The sequence below is a fragment of the Arachis hypogaea genome, chromosome 20 (assembly GCF_003086295.3).
Source record: "Arachis hypogaea cultivar Tifrunner chromosome 20, arahy.Tifrunner.gnm2.J5K5, whole genome shotgun sequence".
NCBI classification, from domain to species: Eukaryota; Viridiplantae; Streptophyta; class Magnoliopsida; order Fabales; family Fabaceae; genus Arachis; species Arachis hypogaea.
This window is the reverse complement of record NC_092055.1, coordinates 93,739,983-93,760,638: the sequence shown is the minus strand read 5'-3', so window position 1 is coordinate 93,760,638 and position 20,656 is coordinate 93,739,983. Positions and strand designations below refer to the sequence as shown.

The following is a 20,656-nucleotide window of genomic DNA, read 5'->3' as shown; positions in this document are numbered from 1 at the left end:
GATCCACAGGAAGGAGAGACTTATCCCGTGGGGGATCTGGGTGGACGACAGACCAGCCTCGCGTAGATCCAGAGCCCGCTCAGCAGCAGCAGCATCTGGGCCACCATCTTCTTCAGTAGCAGCAGCATCTAGGCCATCATCTTCTTCAGCTGCAGCCGGACTCGCTGCACCATCCACAGCTATCAGTTGCCAGTCAGCCACCACCACCATCAACACCTCAGCCGACCTACAGACTAGTTCAACATCTTATCGAGCGCATGGATCGGAGCGAACGTCGCAACGAGCGATGCTTTCGGCGCGTGATTCAGATGTTGGCATCGCTGGGAGCCGTCATACCCCCTGATTCTAACATTTCCGATCATTCTGAGGAGGAGGCTAGGCAGGCAGAGGCACCTCCAGAGATTCAGGCTTCTACACAGCCACAGCCGCAGCCACAGCTGGATGCAGATGTCGACCCTTCCACCTAGTCTCACTTGTAGCATCGGGGACGATGCTTCATTCTAAGTGTGGGGAGGTCCACGTCGTCGGCGGGAATGTTATTTTGGGTGACAATTTCATACTTCAGCTTAGTTGCTTTATTTTGTCTTATTTTAGTATTCGCACTTTCATTTACTGCACTTTGGATTACTTTTGGATTACTGTATATATCAGCTATCTTGGATACTTTGTTTTACATTGGTCATTTTGCATTTTTGGTTTGTACGTATATTTTGAAATTTTTAGTTTGATTTACCTCTTTAGTTAATAGCATATATATGTAGTATCTTAGTTTATCAGTTTAGTTGTGATTGGAAAAAATATGGAACATTGAGCTTAGTTTACCCTTTTTGCATATGAGATTTGTTTTGACTAAAAAAAGGATTAAACTAAGCTCAATGTTCCATATTTTTTCCAATCACAACTAAACTGATAAACTAAGATACTACATATATATGCTATCAACTAAAGAGGTAAATCAAACTAAAAATATCAAAATATACTTACAAACCAAAGATGCAAAATGCACAATGTAAAACAAAGTATCCAAGATGGCTGATATATATAGTAATACAAAGTGCGGATACTAAAATAAGACAAAATAAAGCAACTAAGCTGAAGTCTGAAATTGTCACCCAAAATAACATTCCCACCAACGACGTCGACCTCTCCACACTTAGAATGAAGCATTGTTCCCGATGCTACAAGTGAGTCTGGCTGTGGCTGTGTAGAAGCCTGAATCTCTGGAGGTGCCTCTGCCTGCCTAGCCTCCTCCCCATGATCCGCCTCCTCCTCGGAATGATCGGAAGTGTCGGAATCAGGGGGTATGACGGCTCCCAGCGATGCCAACATCTGAATCACGCGCCGAAAGCATCGCTCGTTGCGACGTTCGCTCCGATCCATGCGCTCGATAAGATGCTGAACTAGTCTGTAGGTCGGCTGAGGTGCTGATGATGGTGGTAGTGGTGGCTGACTGGCAGCTGTGGATGGTGCAGTGGGTCCAGCTGCAGCTGAAGAAGATGATGGCCCAGATGCTGTTGCTGAAGAAGATGGTGGCCCAGATGCTGCTGCTGCTGAGCGGGCTCTGGATCTACGCAGGGCTAGTCTATCGTACACCCAGGTCCCCCACGGGAGAAGTCTCTCCTTCCCGTGGATCGGGGGTGGCAACTCATCATCTGGCAACCAAGGTACGCTAGCCCGCTGAGCCATCTCGATGATCAAAGCAGGAAATGGGAGTGTGCCTTTGACATGTGCTCGCCACATGTACTTTCTAATCAGGCAGGGAAAGTACAACTCCTTCCCCTCCATAATGCACCTGAGCAGAACGAGCATGTCCACCGAAATCTCCGTGAAGTGCGTGGTAGGCATAACATAATGGGCAAGAATCTGCTGCCATACCCTCGCCTCCCGAGTCAGATATTCAAACATCATCCCCTTGGGTTTCGTTTTATTAGCATCCAGCTCCCAAGGAGAGTCCGGTTCGGCAACTATACTCCTCAGTGCATCATAGTCATAGGTCAGACAGTGCATCTCCACCTCAGTCTGCATAAAAGCATCTGTATCACTGGCCTTGGGCTGACAGTGGAGTGCATCCTCAATGTCAGCTTCTGTAACCAGGATCTGCCCGCCTCTCAGGTGAATCGAGTTAAGGGTCGGTGTGTAGAAGTTGCAATAAAATTCACGCACCCATGACTCGTTCACCTTAGCTAGCTCCCTATCCACGAAGGACAGGCCCAACCCCTCAATTCGAAGCTCAATGGACTGTCTCAAATCTGAAGGGATATCTAGCTTCTTCTCCTGGTTGAGCTTCCGCTTTAGGAAAGTCGGAAAGCGGAACTCACAGTACAGATTGGGAAATTTCTCTACGTTGGTAGAAGGTAGGAGCTGATCCTCCTTATCCTTGTCAGAGAGGGATATTTTAGCATAACTGGAGGTCGCAGAATCAGTGGAAGACTGAGACTTCTTCCTCTTCCTGGAGGTAACCTTTGCTTTTCCCTTGCCTCTGTCAGACATCCTGGAAAATAGAAATCACAGGATACAACATATTAAGCAAAGCAGAGGAAAGGAAAGACAAGGAAATAAGCACGGACAGAAAATAGACAACAGAAAGAAATTGAGAACTCTCATGAAGTGAGTCATAGGAATGAACTCTTGGAATGCAAGCAAACACAATTCATACATCAATCAAAATACAATCCAAGAATTCATGCAATAATAGGAAAATGCTTGTTCGTTAAGCAACAATAATCATCATGCCCGAAAGAATATAAAAGAGTTAATGTGAAAACTAAAAAGAAGAGTTAGAGAGTCAACTAGGTCAAGGTTAGAAAACTAGGTTAGAAATCAGTGGCACGACAATTATGGAACTTAACCAAGATAAGTTCAAAAAGTATAGAGAACAAGCATACTCACATTCATGAGGATGATGCAAGACATTGATGATGAAATATGGAATGCATAAAAGCATAGAAAAAGGAATGCACATCATCATCAATGTTTATGGTCACTAAGCTTGTAAAAATTGGTGTTGAAAGTTTAAGAGTGTACTCATGTACCTAAAGTAAATTGGGTAATGAAGATGGCTACATGAGTGAAATTACACCAATGATCACAACTCAACAGAACCTCATTCAAAAAGTACAAGACTAGGCCACTTGAGAGTTTAGAAAGCACTTCAATGGTCAATGAGAAAGGTACGAATGAAAACGACCATGAAGAATGGAAATTGGACCTATCTTGCATGATTTAAAACACTCAAGAGGTTCAGAAATGATTTGGTCAATCAAGGTCCTAATTGTCACAGAATTCCAACAATTAGTCCCGTGATTCCGTCAGTGCACATGAAAGAGGGAACCAAGATACAAAACGGAAATGCTGACCAAATTAACTCATGAATTGAACTTGGTATAAGCCAAATGAGTCTTAATTCACAGGGTGCCAAGTTCAATCCCTAAGTTGCAAGTTAGCAATAGGGAAATTTCCAAAAATTTTGGCAGCATTCTGGCAGTAAATTGGATGTTTCCAGATGGAAAATAGCAGCAAAACAGTCTCATATGAATCCAAAATATCAAACATGTTTACAAACAGTGATTTCATATGATCTGGCAGCATTAAGCAAAACAAAACAGTTTAAATCAGAATGGCAGCACCCATTTCTTTGAATTTGACAACCAATCACAAGTATTCAACATGAATTCAGACAATTAAACATCCTGAATCAAGTGATTGAGTGGAAATTGGAATTAAACAGCATCAGGCATAATCAACAGTGTATTGAGAATCAATGCATGGCCAGTACACAGAGTTGCAATGAGCAACAAATTGTGAACATATAACATTAAAGCATCAGCATTGATCAATAACAGTATCAAATAGCAGCATGTGAAAGCATGGAGCACCAAAATCATCATCACTCAACAAGCAGTTTGCAAATAACCATTCAGATAGCAACAACAACAAAAAGTCAGAGCTAAATCCTCTAACCACATCCTAGCTACCTAACCACATGCAATTCTATCTAACCTAATCAAAGAGAGATTAATCAATCTACTGATAAAACTTGAAAAATGAACTAAAAGAAAAATTAAAAACAAAGCAGTAATTGACAGGGGAAGACATGGGAAAACCTGGACGAAGCAGAAAGCTGAAATGGAATGCATAGCTACTGAAGGGGACTGAGGCGCCACTGGCCCAGTGGTGGCGCAGCGCAGAGTAGGGCACCCGATTCTGCCCTGGGTGCAGCGACGGGAAAGGAAACGGCCGAGAGAGAAGGAAGGGTTTGGTGATGGTGAAAGGGAGTTCGCCGGCGGCAATGGGCGTAGCCGCGGCGGTTCTGGTGGTGACAGAGAAGGAGACTGACTGAGAGGAGGAGAAAGGGGGAAAGAAGAAGGGCGAAAAGGGGCGAAGAGGAAAGAGAGAAGGGTGAAGTGAGGTTAGTCGGCGGTGGTGGGTGTCGCCGGGATGGTGTTGCAGAGGTTGAGAGGGTGGCGATGGAGGTTCTGGGTAATTCGAGGGAGAAGAAGGAGAAAATGGAACGTTGAAGTTGAAGGGGTAAAGGGACGCGACTGGATTAGGGCTTGCGCGTAGGGGTGTCATCGATTTTGAATCCACGCGTACACGTTCAGAACGCGTGCGCGTGGGTGGACCAGGTAGGCATCGACGCGGAAGCGTCTTTGGCGCAAACGCGTGAAAGGAGGCAGTGCAAGTCGACACGTACGCGCAAGGTACGCGTACGCGTGGCATGGAGTTGTGCCAAAGGCACATTTTTGGCACCAATCTGGCACAAGTCTCTGGTAAAATCATTTTTTTTTAAAAAAAAATTACATAAAAGAAAGTTACTCTCCTTAGCTACTTACCGTCTCTATCAGGATATACATGAATAACCCCATCTTGCATTTCAAAGTAATGCTATAGGACAAGAGATAATGCTCATTTAATCAGAGGATATAAACTAGGATATCAAGTTTCACATGTGGAAATCTAGAAAATAATAAAAATGGAAAGAACTCACGTCAGACTTTCCTTCAGGGGTGTAAAAGAATGGATCTGGGTTAGATATAACTTCTTTCTCCCATGGAGCAATAGCTTCCTTAAAAACATATCTTTTTCTCATTTCAAGGCATTCTTGAAGAACCACATAGGCTGATGGAGACTCTAAACAGCAATAAAAAATCATTATAATTTGCTATATGGTTATATACATTCCATAAGAAAACCCACTTAAAGTAATTTATCACACTCAAGATAATAAGCAATATTTCATACCAAGAGGAGTGATTTCAGTCGAGCAAAAACTTCTTGCTCTGATTCCTTCCTCAGGATGTCAGCTGCTATTGGATTAGGCTGCACACCATGCAGATCACCAGAAACGCTATGTGATCTGATCATACTTGAAGCTGCAATTGCCATTTGCTCTCCATTGGCATTAACATGATCAGGTAAAGACTCATGGGTTTTTACCTTCTGGCCCCTGCATACATTTTAACATCCAAACGCTTTACTTTAGCAGACATTGAACATTACATCATCTGAGAATTGAAGTCTAGTTAAAGAGTAACACGAAAAAAAAAAAAGGCAATTCCAACCCAAGGGAGAAGCAAAAATATGTAGTAATTGTCCTACATCACGTGGGGTAATATGGGACAAGAGTTCTTATCCTATAAACAGAAAACTTTCTTCTTATAAAAATCATCATCATCTGATCCGTCTCTGCTTTCAAAAGTGCTAGCACTTAGAACAGGAGATTTGGAAGAAGTTGGTCTTAAAAGACTTCTCTTAAAGGAACCAGACTGTGCTGATTTTCCTGTAAGGAAATATCTTAGTCAGTAAAAAGAAAAAAGAACAAAAAAATGAAAAAAAAAAGGGGGGGACAACCCTTTTCTGTGACAGGTGGTATAGAGCATCAGAAGTACAGTATACAGTATAAAGCCAACACACTGGCAACAAAAGATGAATGCTCCTCACTCCAGACCTCTACACCTTCAACACCATATATTGATGCTAAAGGTTTATCCTACAAAATTTGCAGGGCAAAACACAACAAACAATTATAAGTAAATCTCAATTCTGGGGACACGCAAAGGTATATCAGTAGGAAATACATTTGCGTTTCCTTAGGGAAACAGTGATCTTTGAAAAACTGTCTAGCTGACAAAGCTCTGCCATTCTCTGTTGTGGACGCATATCAACAATCGAATGTTGCACCTGAAGTGAAGTAACGCTGAGAATCGCGCACCATCAAACTATTAGAATAAACGAGAAAAATAAACAAAAATGCACTTGGATTTACCTGATTGCTTACAACAGGAATTTCATTTTCTAGAATAATTTGTAATCTCTCTGTATTAAAATTTGTCAAAGCCACTGTCTTGATCTTACCTTTACAGAGCTAACTGAAGTAGTTTGATCAAATCATGTGATATGAACTTACTAAAGGACCATTAACCGCGGCTCAGAAACAAAACTAACCTTCATCTTTCAAATCTGTGAGGTGTTTTAGTGCATCAAGGTAGCCAGGATTTGAATAGTCCCACCTAAAGACAATAGAGATAGAATAATACATTTAGATAATAAGAATGAATTACTCATTTCAACAACAGAATATAGAGATAGATAGATGACCCTTCATGTCAGAAAATGTTGATGGCTGAGTCTGCCTCAATTTAAGAATTGTAAAATGAACAATCTAGCACACTGAGTGGTAGTCAGAACTCAGAAAGTCAAATAATGACACTTGAGAAAAGATTAAATACCAATGAAACTGAAGCATGTCCAAGGAATCCACATCCATTCTCTTCCTAGAAACATTAATGCTGTCACTGACAAAGCTTCTTGTCATCTTAACTGGTGGCGGTACCCATTTGGTGAGACTGCAATAAGTGATAAAATGACTAAGACGATGATACCTTCGCTTATTAAATCGCCAATATACCATTGTATAGTAGGATGCATATAATGAAACATAATACACTAGCCAAATACAAAACTCAACTTGTGCTTTCTTCAAGCCAAAAAGGACTTGAGAGTAGAATATCAAGTCACATAGCAAACTTACCCTCTGACCTTCTCCAAGAATTCTGGTGGACGCTCATGACGAACTCGGTTAATGAAAATGCCGTATAGATCTTCAGCAGGTTCATCTGCAAAATCCAAAGAACACCAACATGAGAAAAAAAAAAGAGTCCTCATCAGAAAAAGCACCAGATGTTTGGAGAATTCACATCCATATCATCTATAATGATCGATTGAACAAAACCCAAATTAACATGATCAACCAATCAACAGCACCGAGTTGCATACATATATCAGCCATATCAAAAGTGGTTAACCCAGAATCAGCATATCTAAGCATAGCATCAACAGCACCATCCCTCTCAATTCTTCCCCACCCGCCACTCGTCTGCCACATCCCATTAACAACGCGACATATATCCAACGCATCCTTCCCATTCTTGACAACAATCCTTTGCTTATCCTCTGTTAGCACACACTGGCATGAACTCACATGCTTGTATCTCCTAGCCGTTGCTGTTCCATTCCCAGTGAAAGTAAATTTGCTCAAAGAAAGCCGCATCAATAACTCGGACATTTCCAGATTGCTTCAGTGACTATAGCAGTATCCTTAGGCTTCAGCACTCAGCAGGAATATGAAATAGGTAAGTTCCTTTTAAGTAACTTGACTTCTAACAACTAAGCACAAATATAGCCACAGGATATAGAACAGTTTCAAAGCGTTACCATATCAGCATGCATATCACTTATTTTATGTGGCTCCAAATTTTTTATGACTATCACCTTTTCTTTTTTAATAATATTAATATATTCATAGTTTCATACTATGATTTATTTTAAACTATCCAATACATTAATCACATATATTTTTAAAAATTCTGCTATGCATTGCATAGATCAAAATTCAGCCATAACTAAAGTACATATTTTATCCATTGATTAATTAATTAATTGTAATTCATAATCAGATTCAGATGGAAATCTACACGTCAGAGAGAGAGAGAGAGAGAGAGAGAGTATAACTTACAGTGATCGGCCATGTCGAAGGTGGAGAGACCGGCGTCGGCGTAGCGGAGCATGGCGTGGACGGCGTGGTCTCGGTCGATACGGCCCCAGCCTCCGCTGGTCCGCCACAGTCCATTGAGGACTCTGCATATGTCGAGGGAATCGTGGCCGTTGCTCAATTTACGCGCTGATTCTCGGTCGGGTATAATTAAAATTTAACAAAAAAAAAATTAAAACCTAAAATAACACTTTTCTTTTTCATTAACTAAAAGCCCGGATTTGGGTCGGGTATATGTATCCATTTTATAGGGGAACAGAAAAAAAGGATAAGACGCTTATCGGCTATGCTTCCGTAACCCAACCAGGCGTCTGAGTGTCTCTCGTAAAGCGAAGTGAAGTTCAGATGTCAATAATGTCGATTTGTTCAGCGATATCAGGGTGTTACTGGCGGAGCCCAGATTTGTTCAGCAATCGGGAGTCGAAGTCGTTTCTGAAACTGAAAGCGGGGAGCAGCAGGAGGCCGAGAAGAGCGGTGGTGACGATGAGCATGGAGGCTGGAGTTGGAGTGATGGGCACGAAGCTGGGCATGATGAGCTACTTCCAGGCCGACGGAGAGGTGGTCCCTGTGACGGTGGTGGGCTTCAAGGAAGGCAATATCGTGACGCAGGTGAAGACGGAAGCAACTGACGGATACAGTGCAGTCCAGGTCGGGTACCAAAGGGTGAGGGACAGAAAATTGACTAAACCCGAAATGGGTCATCTCCAGAAGGCTGGTGCCATCGCCATGCGCCATCTTCAGGAGTTTCGCCTTCTCTCCATCGACGCTTTTCAGCCCAACCAGCGTCTCGTCTTCGACCAAATCTTCCAGGAGGGCGATCTTGTTGACGTCTCCGGCACCACCATCGGCAAGGGTTTCCAAGGTTCATTTCACTTCTTTACTTTTCTTGCTATTTGCTTTTGCTCATTCTCTTAGAGAATCATGCTTTCAAATTCTCATACTTAATCCGAATCACAGGCAAAACACTGAATGAAATGCAAGTAAACATAAATGTATATTCTTTTATCCAACGTCTTTAGAAGACTCATAAAATTAATGCAAATTCATATTATCACTCGAGCAGATCATCATTATTCAAATTACAAATAATGTGAGTCTGCAATTTGAGCCCAATTAGTTTTGATATTATGTCAATTTTGAACTTGAAATCTAGAAAATCCAAACCATATTATATCTCATAAGACATTGGCTCTCTGCATAAGAATTAATCGCAAGTAAGATTGGTTCTTTAATAATTTACATGTAGTTTTCCATTGAATTTTGCATTATATTTGCTTGGATTTGACTTGAATTTGGAACTCTCATTTTTCCTTATTAAGATGTTGGCCCTTAACATTCTCCTCTTGAAAAACTTTATGCAAGAGAAATTCAATATTTCTCAAAGCATTACTTTATTCCCACCAAATCCTCAAATTTAAAATCTATCTTTTGCACTCATCTATTCTGTCTCTATCAATATCTTTGGTGAGTCCTCTCTTTTTTGAATATCGACATTGAGCTGAGAGGAATGGACAGGGAAAAGGGAAAGGCTACTTTGACCTAAATGGTTTATCCAGAATTAGGCCATATAGCAGCATCATTCACATGAACATTCAATTATTGTTGATGTGAGTGCTTATTGTCGTCTGTGAATAGTGAGAGGTGCGACGGGAGAGTTCTGGGGTGGCAGTGAAGGGGTCCAGGAGGGGTGGGGGGTTGGCAGTGAGTTTGCGGAGCAAATTCGTCTAAAGGTTAATTATTTTTAATGGAACGACCATTTGAAAATTTTAATGGATGTTTTTATGAATTTTTTAAAAATGTTGGAGATGATTTTGATTTTTGGCAAACACTTTGAGAACCAAAACAATACTTCACTCATTTGAAAATTTTTAGCGTCAAGTGTTTATTTAAAACCATTAGAACACAATCCTTTTTATTTTATTGAGTGTTAGACAATAGAGAATTCTTCCCTTGATTTTAACAACTTTTGCCATGACCATTCACATTTCACTCTTTTCTTTCAACCATCCATGAGAATTCGATGGGTATTGTGCGAGTTTCATAAAGGAAATATCATTTTTGTATTGCTTTCTTATTTTAAATTCTCGTCAACAAAACAGTGAAAATTAGAAAATAGGAAGCCTTGAGAATAAAAAATCCAGTGACAACAATGCGACATCTTTTAATATCATACACATTAAGATATTTTCTCTATTAAACTCTAATCAATAACCACTTAGACTTCCTGCTCATAACATATTTTAGTTGATAGCCTGATAGATGGGTATGCATGATAGTAGCATTCAACACTCAGCCAGAGGTGAACATTACTTAAGTATTTTGCAGGTGGAATCAAGCGTCACAACTTCAAGAGGGGTCTAATGACCCATGGTTCTAAGAGTCACAGACAACTAGGCTCAATCGGTGCTGGAACTACACCTGGCCGTGTATACAAGGGAAAGAAGATGCCTGGTAGGATGGGAGGAACCAAGAGGAAGATTAGAAAGCTTAAGATTGTCAAAATTGATAAGGATCTTAATGTGGTTATGATCAAAGGTGCTGTCCCTGGTAAGCCAGGGAATCTTCTGCGAATTACTCCAGCCAAGATTGTTGGGAAGAACATTCCAAAAAATTAATGTGTGTCGTGGTTTTTTTGTTTTTTATCGTTTTTCTTACATTCCTGTTTATTATCTTCTTAGCGTTAGTGTTGGCCTTGATTAATTGTCTGTTACCCTGTGCCCTTATTGTTTATTACTCCTGCATCATAAAGTTGATACTCGCCCTTATCATCCCATTATATTGATCTAACTACTCCAGATCACCCTAAGAGTATAAAATATCTTGATGAGAAATTCTTAGCAAATTTCGCAGATAATTAATCTGCACCAAAATTCGCAGATAATCGTTGCAGCAAACTCAGCAATAAAATCCACAACAAAAATCGCAGCTAACTTGCATAGCAAATTTTACAAATAATTCGTAGCAAAGTTCGCAATAAATATAAATAATTCGTGACAAATACAAATTGTAAAAATTTAAAAGTATCAATGATTAATAGTCAACTAAATAAATGACAAACAATGTAAGAATCATTTTGACAATAAACTCAAACTAACCTATGTAATTCCAAATTTCTAATGGTAAGTATCAAAATCTCAAGCATCATTTAAAGCTTGTTTGGGTAAACTTCTAAGAAAAAAATCTTTTTTTGAGTTATCTTTTTTTAAAAGATCTTATAGAGAAGTAAAAGTAATTTTATGTTTGGATATCTCATACAAAAAGATCTTTTTATCTATCAATTATGTTTGGGTATAACAATATAAAAGTACTTTTTTGTTTATTTATTACATGAAAAATATCTTTTTTTTATTTTACTAGTGCTTTTACTTTTACTACTAGAAATTTGCCAAACACGCTAAAAAATAAAAAAAAAGATCTTTTTTCATTTAACAAAATAATGGCGTCCAAACATGCACTTAATTAGATGGACACTATACTAAATAGACAATATACTATTCAACAAAACATTATATAGTTCAATTTACTCTGTCTCATCCAATTCTTTCTTCATTTCTTCTTTCTCCTTTCTCTCTTCTTCCAGTTGAGCTTGTAAAGAACTCGTTATTACGTGATGGATCTTCAATCTGTTTGGAGCTACTGCCACCTTGACTTTTGCGGGGAGATTTCCTTGATAAATCTTTCCATTTTGATTCAAACGCACAAGCTACAATGATGAAAGAACACAGTACAAAATATATTAACTGGAAAGTCATGAGAAAAACTAATGCTGCAAATCTTTAGCAGCTTAAACATAACAAGATGAGACAATTATAGATGCTGGATGATAACAATCTGCATAGAATGTCCAAGGAAAAGAGAGACACTAGTCACAGAATAACACTAAAGTGCAAATGAGAAATGCAAAATATAACATTTGCATCTTATTTGCCAGCACTTAGCTAGAACAAATCACTTCAACAACAATGAAAACAACAAAGCACGATCCTACTAAGTAGGGTATGTTGGCTATATGGATCAAACGATGACATTGCACCTTGTCTTGGATCATGTTTGTGCTCATCCCATTTATACTCAAATCTCCTTTTAAATTTCTTTATAATCTAGGACAGATTACTACATCTGGGAAAACATTCCCTTTAGCAATAAAAACACATTATTTGTATTTGCCAAAATCAATACATCAAACCACCATATCAAATCGAATCACATTACACCATTGTAACTTGTAAGAACAGATGAGCAAAAATAGACCAATTTGCTCCCTCTTTACAGTTTCTACTCTCTAGAATTCCTACTGGAAGTAATATTGAATAGTGGCAGAAACTTGTAACATCTTTCAACAATTTATTAATTAGCTTAATCCAGAAATATGTTGAGCTTAAAGTTATGGCCATTAAAAAACAATCATGCAGTGTCTTGGCAACTGGTATAAACAAAAGCACACAAAAAGTCATATGTATACCTTCACTCCGGTCTGCGAAACCACAAATGAGACATGCACAAATCCATGGCCTTCCAGCACGGGATGCTTTTGCACCAGCCTTAAGGTCACCGTTATGCTGCTTCAAGCTACACCAATTAAGATAAGCACAAATTAAATATCTACTCCCTCAACTCCATGGCAAGTTGCAGACAAAAGCATTACAAAATTAAGGGCAATAACAGAAACAACTTCATGGAAAGAACAAAATTTGAAAAAGGAGCACAAAGTCCCTTTGAATTTTAGGTCCTTTAATGTCATCAACATTAAGATAGAATATTCCAAAGATGAATGATGCTATTGAATTTTCTGTTTACAGTCAGAGAGATCAAGTCAAGGTCACAGTTTATCAGACTATCAGAATTTCAAGCACATTAAAGCATCATTCCAAATGCAAGTTACCTATCCAAATCAAACAGGAACCAGTGCAGAACCAACAACACTAATTTGCATACCAACATTACAATACATTGAAACAGAAATCAATCAAAACTAAAAGTAGTACCAAAAACTAAATAAATAGATCTTCATAACAGCAGAGTATGTTTTTTAAATATCCAGAAGATCATCATAAAAATTTTGAACCATAAAATATAAAATGAAGAATAGTTGCTCATTCCATTATTTAATCACTTGTGTCTTGACTCACACTCTCTTTCTCTCTACTTTCTCTGATGCTTCTCTTAGAACCAAAAGTAAGATGCTGGTGAACAGCAATGACCCTTTGAAGCTGGTGTTTTTCTATTGGTGCTAGGGATGAACCTTCTAGGATAATTAAAAGATTGGTTATGAGCTTCTTGGGTTCTGCCCTCGAGTTGAATTAAGGTCTTTCTTTGAAAGTCTGCATTCTATTTCTTAACCTTTTGTATGGATGGTTATTAATTTAGTGCTGGAATTTTTTTTTGTATTCCCTCTTCGAGGCTTGTTTGGTTATTCAGACTTAGAAAGCTCTCTCGTCTATTGTATTATGCTTTTAAAAACTGAATCAGTAAAATAGACATTTTTGAATTAAGTTATTCAATAGTGTGTGCTTAATCTTACATCAATACCAACATTTTTCACTGACACAAACAATGAAATGATAATTGCAACTTCAGTTTCAGGAAGACACAATGCAAAAACATGGTAACTTGAGACAATATGAACATCTAATTGGAAGTTAGTATATATACTAGGGCTATAAAAGAATGAACCTTGTCTGGTGGACAGCTTCAAGAAACTGCATGGCCAAATGTAGAAACTCGCACTTTGGCATGCATGTAGAGCAAGCAAGTCCTCATTACTTTTCTGAATGGCAGAGAGATATGAGAAATTATTCAGGAATAAATGCAGTAATGACCAAAACTTAGTTAATAATATTGGAAGACTAACCTTAAACCTTCACCTTCTCCTCCTACCGAGTTTTGTCATGGACTCGCACTGTTATGGTTTCGCTACTGCAAATCAAGGTGATAAACTGTTTTACACTTTAGATACTGGCCTCATTAAGAATATGTAATTCAAATAGAAACAAAACAATATAACGAATTACTCAAAATCCTATGAATGATAAAGAGGGATTAAACTTCAATTACCCGAACAAATTCAAATTTATACAAAAGATACAACGATAAAGAGGGATTGAACTTCAATTACCCGAACAAATTCCAATTCATACAAAAGATACAAAGAAGGGAATCACCTTAAACCAAAGTAATAGCAGCAATTAGTATCAACTCACCATGAAGATTCAAAAATGACATCTCGATCTTAGTAAATAGTATAGTTATCAGATCGAACCGGTAATCAACCCGGTCATATAACCGGGTCAATGGTTCAACCGGTGGATCACTGATTCACCCGATTGACCCGGTCATAATTAAAAAAATATAAAATTATATAAATAAAATTAAATCATGTGTTATAACTTAAAATGCAAGTCTTTACAAACATATTAATAATAATCAAATATCAATTCTTAGACATAACTAATGATGCAAAAAGAGATAATAAACTAGTCTCTAGTACAAAATACTTTTTTCAATTTAAATGAACAAGAGCAATGATAATCAGCAACAAATTCAAGGTTTAGTGATGATAATCAGCAACAAATTATATTTTACTCATACTGAACACATTTTCTCGCTACCAAAACAAAACTCAACAATAATGGCAGCATATGAGTTCCTCACTACGAAATCTAGTACTTCTTCACAATGGCAGAGTTGATGATGTCAATGAATTCCGGCTAATGACATACAAGTTTAAAACAAAGTTAGTTGCCTAAATACAAAGCAAGAAATGAATAAACCAACCACAACCAAAATAATGTGGTGAAAAATTACCTTCAAAGAAGCACCACCAAACAAAAATCCATCAACATCAGGCTGTGCTGCCAATTCTTTGTGGTTTACACCAGAACCTGCAGTTAACAAGTGGCATTTAAATAAGACTCACAACATGCAAAATAAAACATTCAAGGTGCATTAGGGAGTACCTCCATAGATGATTCATACGGATGAAGCAACTTCAGCACTGACACATTGCTATATGAAGTCATTTCCGCAAATTAGCAACTATTAGTACTGTATTCAAAGCAAAGACATCATAAATAGATTTACATATGGGTAAACAAATTAAAAAAATAGCAGCAGTGAACACAGAACAAAAAATTAAAATCAAGAACAAATCCCTAGTATTCAGCTTCGACAATTCAAAAAAATCACATACAAGTTACAACAACAACAACCACCACCATAAAATTCTAATTTCACTATGAAACCCTAAGATACACCGAAATTGACACTGAAAGTCTGAAATAACAGGGTCGAAGGGAGCTCACCTGGGACCGACGGTGAAGGAAGCTGACCAACTGAACTAACGGCCGAAATAAGACGACGACCACCACCATCACCCGAGGCATCAGATGCCGGTTCCGTCTGCTTCAGCCGCCGCGAAGCGAGCGCAGGGCAGGGAGAGCTTGAGCTGACGAGACTTGACAGACCGGAGACGAGAGGTGAGAGACCGGAGATGAGACGAGCTGACGAGAGCTTCAGCTCGTGGGAGAGAGTGACCAGAAACTGAGAAAGAGAGTCGAGAGAGTTAAGGGCTTCAGAGCGGAAAAGTGGGAAAGAGAGAAAAAAGGGGGGGGGGGGGCGGCGGCGGGACGGGAAATATGGAACGACGCCGTTCCTTTTTAAAAAAAAAATTACATGACCCATAACCTGGTCCGGTCATATAAATGGTCGGGTCAGCAGTTTTGCTGAAAACCGGTCGGACCAACCCGGATTTTAGCAGATCTGATACATGACCGGTTTAACGAATGACTCGGTCTATTTAGATAATCGATTGATCGAGTTTACAGCCGGGTCAACAATGGTAACTAGTTCAAGCAGCATAAAATAGGGTTTCAGGCGTGAATGCGTGATAGAGAGGTTTCACATTACTGGATTCGATGGTTTTAGAACGTTTAGACCATTAAATGATTCTATAATGAAATATATTTTTTAAATTTTTTAATAATTACTAAATAGTCTTTATTTAATTTTAATTATAAATTAATTTTTTATATATTATTTAATTATAAAATTTATTTTTTATTTTATAAATTATTATTTTATCATTCATCTATCATGTTTATTAATAATAAAAAATAAAAACAATAACGAATTAGATCTTTCATTAATCATAATAAATGTTATTTCAGTTTATTAACTATTTTAAACCTCATTTTACTATAATTAATATTTTGTTAATTAGGATTTAAAAATTAAAAAAATCGACTGAATCAAACCGTTTTTAATTTGATTCAGTTCAATTCGGTTGTTGCAAAAATAACAAACTGATTGATTGATGCTGTAAGAGAATCAAACATATCGGTTTTGTTGATTTTTAATTTGGTCTAAAATCGATAACACCCTTATTGCAGGGCTGCACACGGATCGGATCAGATTGGGTATAGTCTAAAATTCTATCCGATCCGCACTGCACTCATCGGATCGGATCGGATATGATATCCGCAATTTTCAGGCCGGATCCGATCCGATCCGCAATAATTAAAAAAAATGTTTTCAAATTCCATTTGGCTGTTTTTACAAAAAAAATTTATTTTTCACCTATTTAAGCATATTTAATTCTAAAATATTATCAATTAAAGTTCTCTTGAATAATTAAAAAAAAAACACAAGATTTAAGTTTAATTATTCTAAGTCGGAGTACAATATAAAAAATAAAAAATAAGATATCATAAAATTCATAAAACAACACACTAAAATTCATATCACATTGGGGTTTATTTTCTTAAACTATACTATTCATATGTGATGTGCGGATATGTGGATTTGTGGATCGGATCTGCGGATATCACTGCCAAATCCGCAATTCGATCCTACCATAGTATGGATCGGATAATATCCGCAAAATTCGAATCGGATGCGAATAATTATCGCGGATATGCAGATATTATCTAATTCATGTGCAGCCCTACCTTATTGTCTTTTATATCACATGGAGGGTGGCTATATCTTAAGTGCATCTCAGAAGACTCCATAATAGTTCTTAAATGGTGTTAAATTAACTAATAAAATTTAATAAATTTTTTAAAATTGCTAATTATTTTGTTTTAAATTCATAAATTTGATAAAATACAACTTTTATTGAATTTAAATTAAAGCACAAAATTTAGATTCTTATTCTTATTAATTTATTTTTTATATTGTATTTAAATCTAAATAAAAGTATTTTTTATTGATATTTATATTTTAAAGTTTATGAAAATAAAATAAATAAATAATTTAAACTAACAAATTTCAATATGATTAAAAACTTTTTTATACTGATGTTGCATGCATAGCCAGTAAAAAAGAAGTTGATTTCTTAATTTTGTAGTTAGTGTTTGTAAAATATATATTTTTTATTTTGTAGCATATATTTAAGGTTATTTGCGAAAATAATACTATTAACAAAGTTAACAAATAATACATCTAAAAGTGAATTAGTTGTTTCTAACACCAATTAGAAATTAACATTTTTATTTAGATAAAAAATTTTAATTTAAATAATATTATGAAAGAATAAAAATATAACACCCTAATATTCAAATCCTTATACTTGAGTCATAAGTCAATGAACGAAAGTATTAACGAGAAGCCTGAAAAGAATAAAATAAAATCGCGAATCGGAATGCTCACGTATCGCTAAAACATAAAATAAAACGTATTCAGATAGCAAATCAAGATAAGGTATAATGATAAGGAAGAATAGAGTAAGGACAAAATACATACATACATATATATATATATATATATAGATAGACATAAGTATAATAGCCACTAGTCACGACCTGCGAAGTTTAGTCTGACTAGGATACAGAAATAAAATCAGTTGACAATAGTAGTTTTTTAACTCTCCCAAAATATACATCAAGACCTCTATAGGCAAGTTTTCAAAAAGATTAAATAGATACATAGCATAAGTTTTTCAAAATGAGTATGGAGAGAAATCTAAACAAAATAAGCAGAGAATCCAATGATCATTGCTATCTTTCAGATAAACCACAGCTTACTGCTAAGCACCTGGACTTAAATCTGGAAAAAAATATATATACGAAATAAGAACTCCCAACCCATAAGTTTTCAGTGCCAAATAAATACAATGCACTATAATAAAAACTCACTAAGCATCCTAATCTCCCTTTCATCAATTATTCACCCTAGATTCTCAATAATCCATAACTTAGGCAACTGTCCTGGGAGATACTAAGTCTACTTTAATTTCACATCTTTTCCAACTATCCAAACTTTCCAGCTTCCACTTTAGAATAGAATCATAACCAGAACCAACACCAGCTAGTCGTTTCAGTAATTATATATCAATACCTCAAATCTTTACCTGAAGCAAGTGAACTTACTTCACTGCGTCTACCTAGGGAGCTCAAATCATTTCATCTCATTTCAACAAGGACAACTCTCAGCGTCAACCAACACCAACATGAGGGACCTCTCAGTTGTACAAACACAAACAATGCAAACAAGTAATAGACAAGTAAGGCATGTAATGCAAGTAGCATTTAGTCATATAAGGTATACAATTAGGTAAACGATACAATTAAGCAAACCCAATCAAATCAAACATATGCAAATGATGTATGCCTGCCACATGGCCAATGAGTTCATCTGTCAGTTATACAGCCAATCCGACACACCCGGTAGCTAACTCGGATATCGTCTCTCAACACGAAGGAATCTTCAACCTTCAAGGTGGGAATCCTCAACCTCCTATTCAGAGAGAGACTGTGATGTAATGATAGGAAATTCTCAACCTAACTCATTCATACCACACCAGGAATCGAATCAAATGGAATCCTCAACATTTTTCATTTAATTTCCCGATGTAATAAGAGAGGAAAGCCCCAATCTCGCTTGCCCACCGCCAACAAGAGAGGAAATCCTCAACCTTATCTTATCCATTACAGCAAGAGAGAAAATCATCTATCTCAGCTTGCCTATTAGTGAGTGGAATCCAACCACCGTCCTCACCATTTCAATTCGAACTCATTTTCAATTCAACACAAGCAAACATACCCGCAATTCGAATTAATCATTACAGAATTAATCTGAAAGGAATCCTCAACCTTCTATTCAACTCTCTAGTGCGACAAGTGAGAAAATTCTCAACCTCAAGCTCGTCTACCACAACAAGAGAGAGAATCCTCGACCTCAACTTGTGTATCATAGCAAGTGAGAGAATCCTCAATCTCAACTTACCTACTGAGAATCCTCAATCTCAACTTGTCCATTCATGAGCGGGACAAAGCCATTGTCCTCACCACATCAATCCAAAACTCATTTCAATTCAAATCATCAAACATAACCAGAATTCAAATTAATAATCACAAGATTTAATCTGAAGGGAATCCTCGACCTTCTGTCCAACCCTCTGGTGCAACAAGTGAGGGAGTCCTCAACCTCAAGTTTGTCCACCACAACAAGAGACGGAATCCTCGACCTCAACTTGTTTATTATAGCAAGTGAGAGAATTTTCAATCTCAAATTGCCTTTACGTGATCGGGATAACACCACCGTCCTCACTATACAATTTTTATTGTCTCTTTAATCATAATCACAACACGAGAGAGGAAATCGTCTACCTCAACTCGACTATTCACTCCAGGTAATAGTGCCCGTCACACTTCTCAATCACAATCTCATCAAGATCTTCACTCACGTATATAATGTATAACTCATAGGGAATCCTAAACCTCCCAAATCCATCATCATTCCCCAATTATCAATAACTTAGACTCATCATTCATTTCGCTCATTTTCATCATCATTCTCATTATACTCAATCGTAATCCATATCTGTCATTTTTCTTTGTCATAACCCTTCTCGTCATACTTAATCTCAACCAATTCATCGTCCTTTCTCATTATCAACATCATTCTCATTATTTAATATCAAATCAATCCTCATAACTTATCTCTCATTATCATACTCATTCACCGTATTAATGTCATCTTGCATTATCTCACATTTTACTCATTTTCCTTTGATTCACTAACTCAACTCATCAAGTATCATTCTTTAACTTCTCTATCCTCGAATACATCGGCTCTAGACTCTTATCGGGCTTTATAAAGGTTTAAAAGGCTAAAGGAATGGTTAAAAAGCTTAATTAAACTTTTACAAAATCTGGAGGTCACGCGTACACATGCATGGTCTCGCGTACGCATGAGGTGAAAATTTAGTAAGTCATGTACGCATGCAGTGTTCGCATACGTAGAGGCCAATGCCCGCGTACGCATGTCAAAGGCCACGTACGCATCCATATCAAAAAACAGAAAATCTGATATGTTGCAGAAATCGGTTTTTTAATTCAATTTTCAAAATCTCATAACTTTTTTCACAAATTCCTTTTTCAACTATTCTTGAATCGTTGGAAAGATCGATGGTGCACGAATTTGGCTCCGCACGTTTCGCACAGATAGACCAGCAAGTATACCGGGTCGTCCAAGTAATACTTCAGGTGAGTGAGGGTCGATTCCATGAAAATTATTGGTTTGAGCAAGCAAGCAATGGTTGCCTTGCAAATCTTAGTTAGGCAGATAGAAATTATAGTTTGTCACGAAAAATGTATAAAACAGAAT

General features: G+C 37.4%; 4 protein-coding genes across 11 annotated transcripts; 1 reads left to right on the top strand and 3 right to left on the bottom strand.

The window, feature by feature from the left end:
* Nucleotides 1-938: 938 nt before the first annotated feature.
* Nucleotides 939-5,431, bottom strand: LOC140183312 (uncharacterized). Its single transcript, XM_072231540.1, has 3 exons — nucleotides 5,242-5,431; nucleotides 4,988-5,130; nucleotides 939-2,491 (listed from the first exon to the last, which is right to left on the bottom strand). The coding sequence occupies exons 2-3, from the start codon at nucleotides 5,074-5,076 to the stop codon at nucleotides 970-972; spliced, it is 1,611 nt and encodes a 536-aa protein (XP_072087641.1). The 5' UTR covers nucleotides 5,077-5,130; nucleotides 5,242-5,431; the 3' UTR covers nucleotides 939-969.
* LOC112782661 (uncharacterized oxidoreductase At1g06690, chloroplastic) lies at nucleotides 5,251-7,698 on the bottom strand. Of its 3 annotated transcripts, none has more exons than XM_072231545.1 (6): nucleotides 7,276-7,698; nucleotides 7,031-7,115; nucleotides 6,729-6,845; nucleotides 6,445-6,509; nucleotides 6,078-6,354; nucleotides 5,251-5,446 (listed from the first exon to the last, which is right to left on the bottom strand). In XM_072231545.1, the coding sequence occupies exons 1-5, from the start codon at nucleotides 7,562-7,564 to the stop codon at nucleotides 6,161-6,163; spliced, it is 750 nt and encodes a 249-aa protein (XP_072087646.1). In that variant the 5' UTR covers nucleotides 7,565-7,698; the 3' UTR covers nucleotides 5,251-5,446; nucleotides 6,078-6,160. The 3 variants fall into 3 exon arrangements, with proteins under 3 accessions (XP_072087646.1, XP_072087647.1, XP_072087645.1); XM_072231546.1 differs by having other exon boundaries at nucleotides 6,078-6,180; nucleotides 7,276-7,695; XM_072231544.1 differs by lacking the exon at nucleotides 5,251-5,446 and adding an exon at nucleotides 5,803-5,989.
* A 46-nt stretch (nucleotides 7,699-7,744) lies between these two features.
* LOC112782658 (large ribosomal subunit protein uL3c) lies at nucleotides 7,745-10,881 on the top strand. 2 transcript variants are annotated; one of them, XM_072231542.1, is made up of 3 exons: nucleotides 7,745-8,194; nucleotides 8,302-8,912; nucleotides 10,376-10,881. In XM_072231542.1, the coding sequence occupies exons 2-3, from the start codon at nucleotides 8,396-8,398 to the stop codon at nucleotides 10,663-10,665; spliced, it is 807 nt and encodes a 268-aa protein (XP_072087643.1). In that variant the 5' UTR covers nucleotides 7,745-8,194; nucleotides 8,302-8,395; the 3' UTR covers nucleotides 10,666-10,881. The 2 variants fall into 2 exon arrangements, with proteins under 2 accessions (XP_072087643.1, XP_025680933.1); XM_025825148.3 differs by having other exon boundaries at nucleotides 7,838-8,189.
* A 571-nt stretch (nucleotides 10,882-11,452) lies between these two features.
* Nucleotides 11,453-15,707, bottom strand: LOC112784704 (uncharacterized). 5 transcript variants are annotated; one of them, XM_072231552.1, is made up of 8 exons: nucleotides 15,352-15,695; nucleotides 15,007-15,094; nucleotides 14,855-14,931; nucleotides 14,166-14,757; nucleotides 13,902-13,966; nucleotides 13,724-13,817; nucleotides 12,513-12,619; nucleotides 11,453-11,753 (listed from the first exon to the last, which is right to left on the bottom strand). In XM_072231552.1, the coding sequence occupies exons 6-8, from the start codon at nucleotides 13,783-13,785 to the stop codon at nucleotides 11,581-11,583; spliced, it is 342 nt and encodes a 113-aa protein (XP_072087653.1). In that variant the 5' UTR covers nucleotides 13,786-13,817; nucleotides 13,902-13,966; nucleotides 14,166-14,757; nucleotides 14,855-14,931; nucleotides 15,007-15,094; nucleotides 15,352-15,695; the 3' UTR covers nucleotides 11,453-11,580. The 5 variants fall into 5 exon arrangements, with proteins under 5 accessions (XP_072087653.1, XP_072087652.1, XP_072087651.1 ...); XM_072231551.1 differs by lacking the exon at nucleotides 14,166-14,757 and having other exon boundaries at nucleotides 15,352-15,707; XM_072231550.1 differs by lacking the exon at nucleotides 14,166-14,757 and having other exon boundaries at nucleotides 13,902-13,986; nucleotides 15,007-15,055; nucleotides 15,352-15,707.
* Between the last annotated feature and the right edge of the window lie 4,949 nt (nucleotides 15,708-20,656).

What these genes read in the sequence shown, in the direction of transcription:
- LOC140183312 (XM_072231540.1), bottom strand. Translation starts at nt 5,076, where the DNA reads ATGTTTTTAAGGAAGCTATTGCTCCATGGGAGAAAGAAGTTATATCTA. An exon ending in CCCCTGAAGGAAAGTCTGAC is followed by an intron (nt 2,492 to 4,987) that starts GTGAGTTCTTTC and finishes TCTATTTTCCAG; the next exon opens with GATGTCTGACAGAGGCAAGG.
- LOC112782661 (XM_072231545.1), bottom strand. Translation starts at nt 7,564, where the DNA reads ATGTCCGAGTTATTGATGCGGCTTTCTTTGAGCAAATTTACTTTCACT. An exon ending in TTCTTGGAGAAGGTCAGAGG is followed by an intron (nt 6,846 to 7,030) that starts GTAAGTTTGCTA and finishes CACTTATTGCAG; the next exon opens with TCTCACCAAATGGGTACCGC. An exon ending in CACAGATTTGAAAGATGAAG is followed by an intron (nt 6,355 to 6,444) that starts GTTAGTTTTGTT and finishes AGCTCTGTAAAG; the next exon opens with GTAAGATCAAGACAGTGGCT.
- LOC112782658 (XM_072231542.1), top strand. Translation starts at nt 8,396, where the DNA reads ATGTCAATAATGTCGATTTGTTCAGCGATATCAGGGTGTTACTGGCGG. An exon ending in CATCGGCAAGGGTTTCCAAG is followed by an intron (nt 8,913 to 10,375) that starts GTTCATTTCACT and finishes AGTATTTTGCAG; the next exon opens with GTGGAATCAAGCGTCACAAC.
- LOC112784704 (XM_072231551.1), bottom strand. Translation starts at nt 13,785, where the DNA reads ATGCCAAAGTGCGAGTTTCTACATTTGGCCATGCAGTTTCTTGAAGCT. An exon ending in GAAGCTGTCCACCAGACAAG is followed by an intron (nt 12,620 to 13,723) that starts GTTCATTCTTTT and finishes TAATTGGTGTAG; the next exon opens with CTTGAAGCAGCATAACGGTG. An exon ending in TTTCGCAGACCGGAGTGAAG is followed by an intron (nt 11,754 to 12,512) that starts GTATACATATGA and finishes TCATCATTGTAG; the next exon opens with CTTGTGCGTTTGAATCAAAA.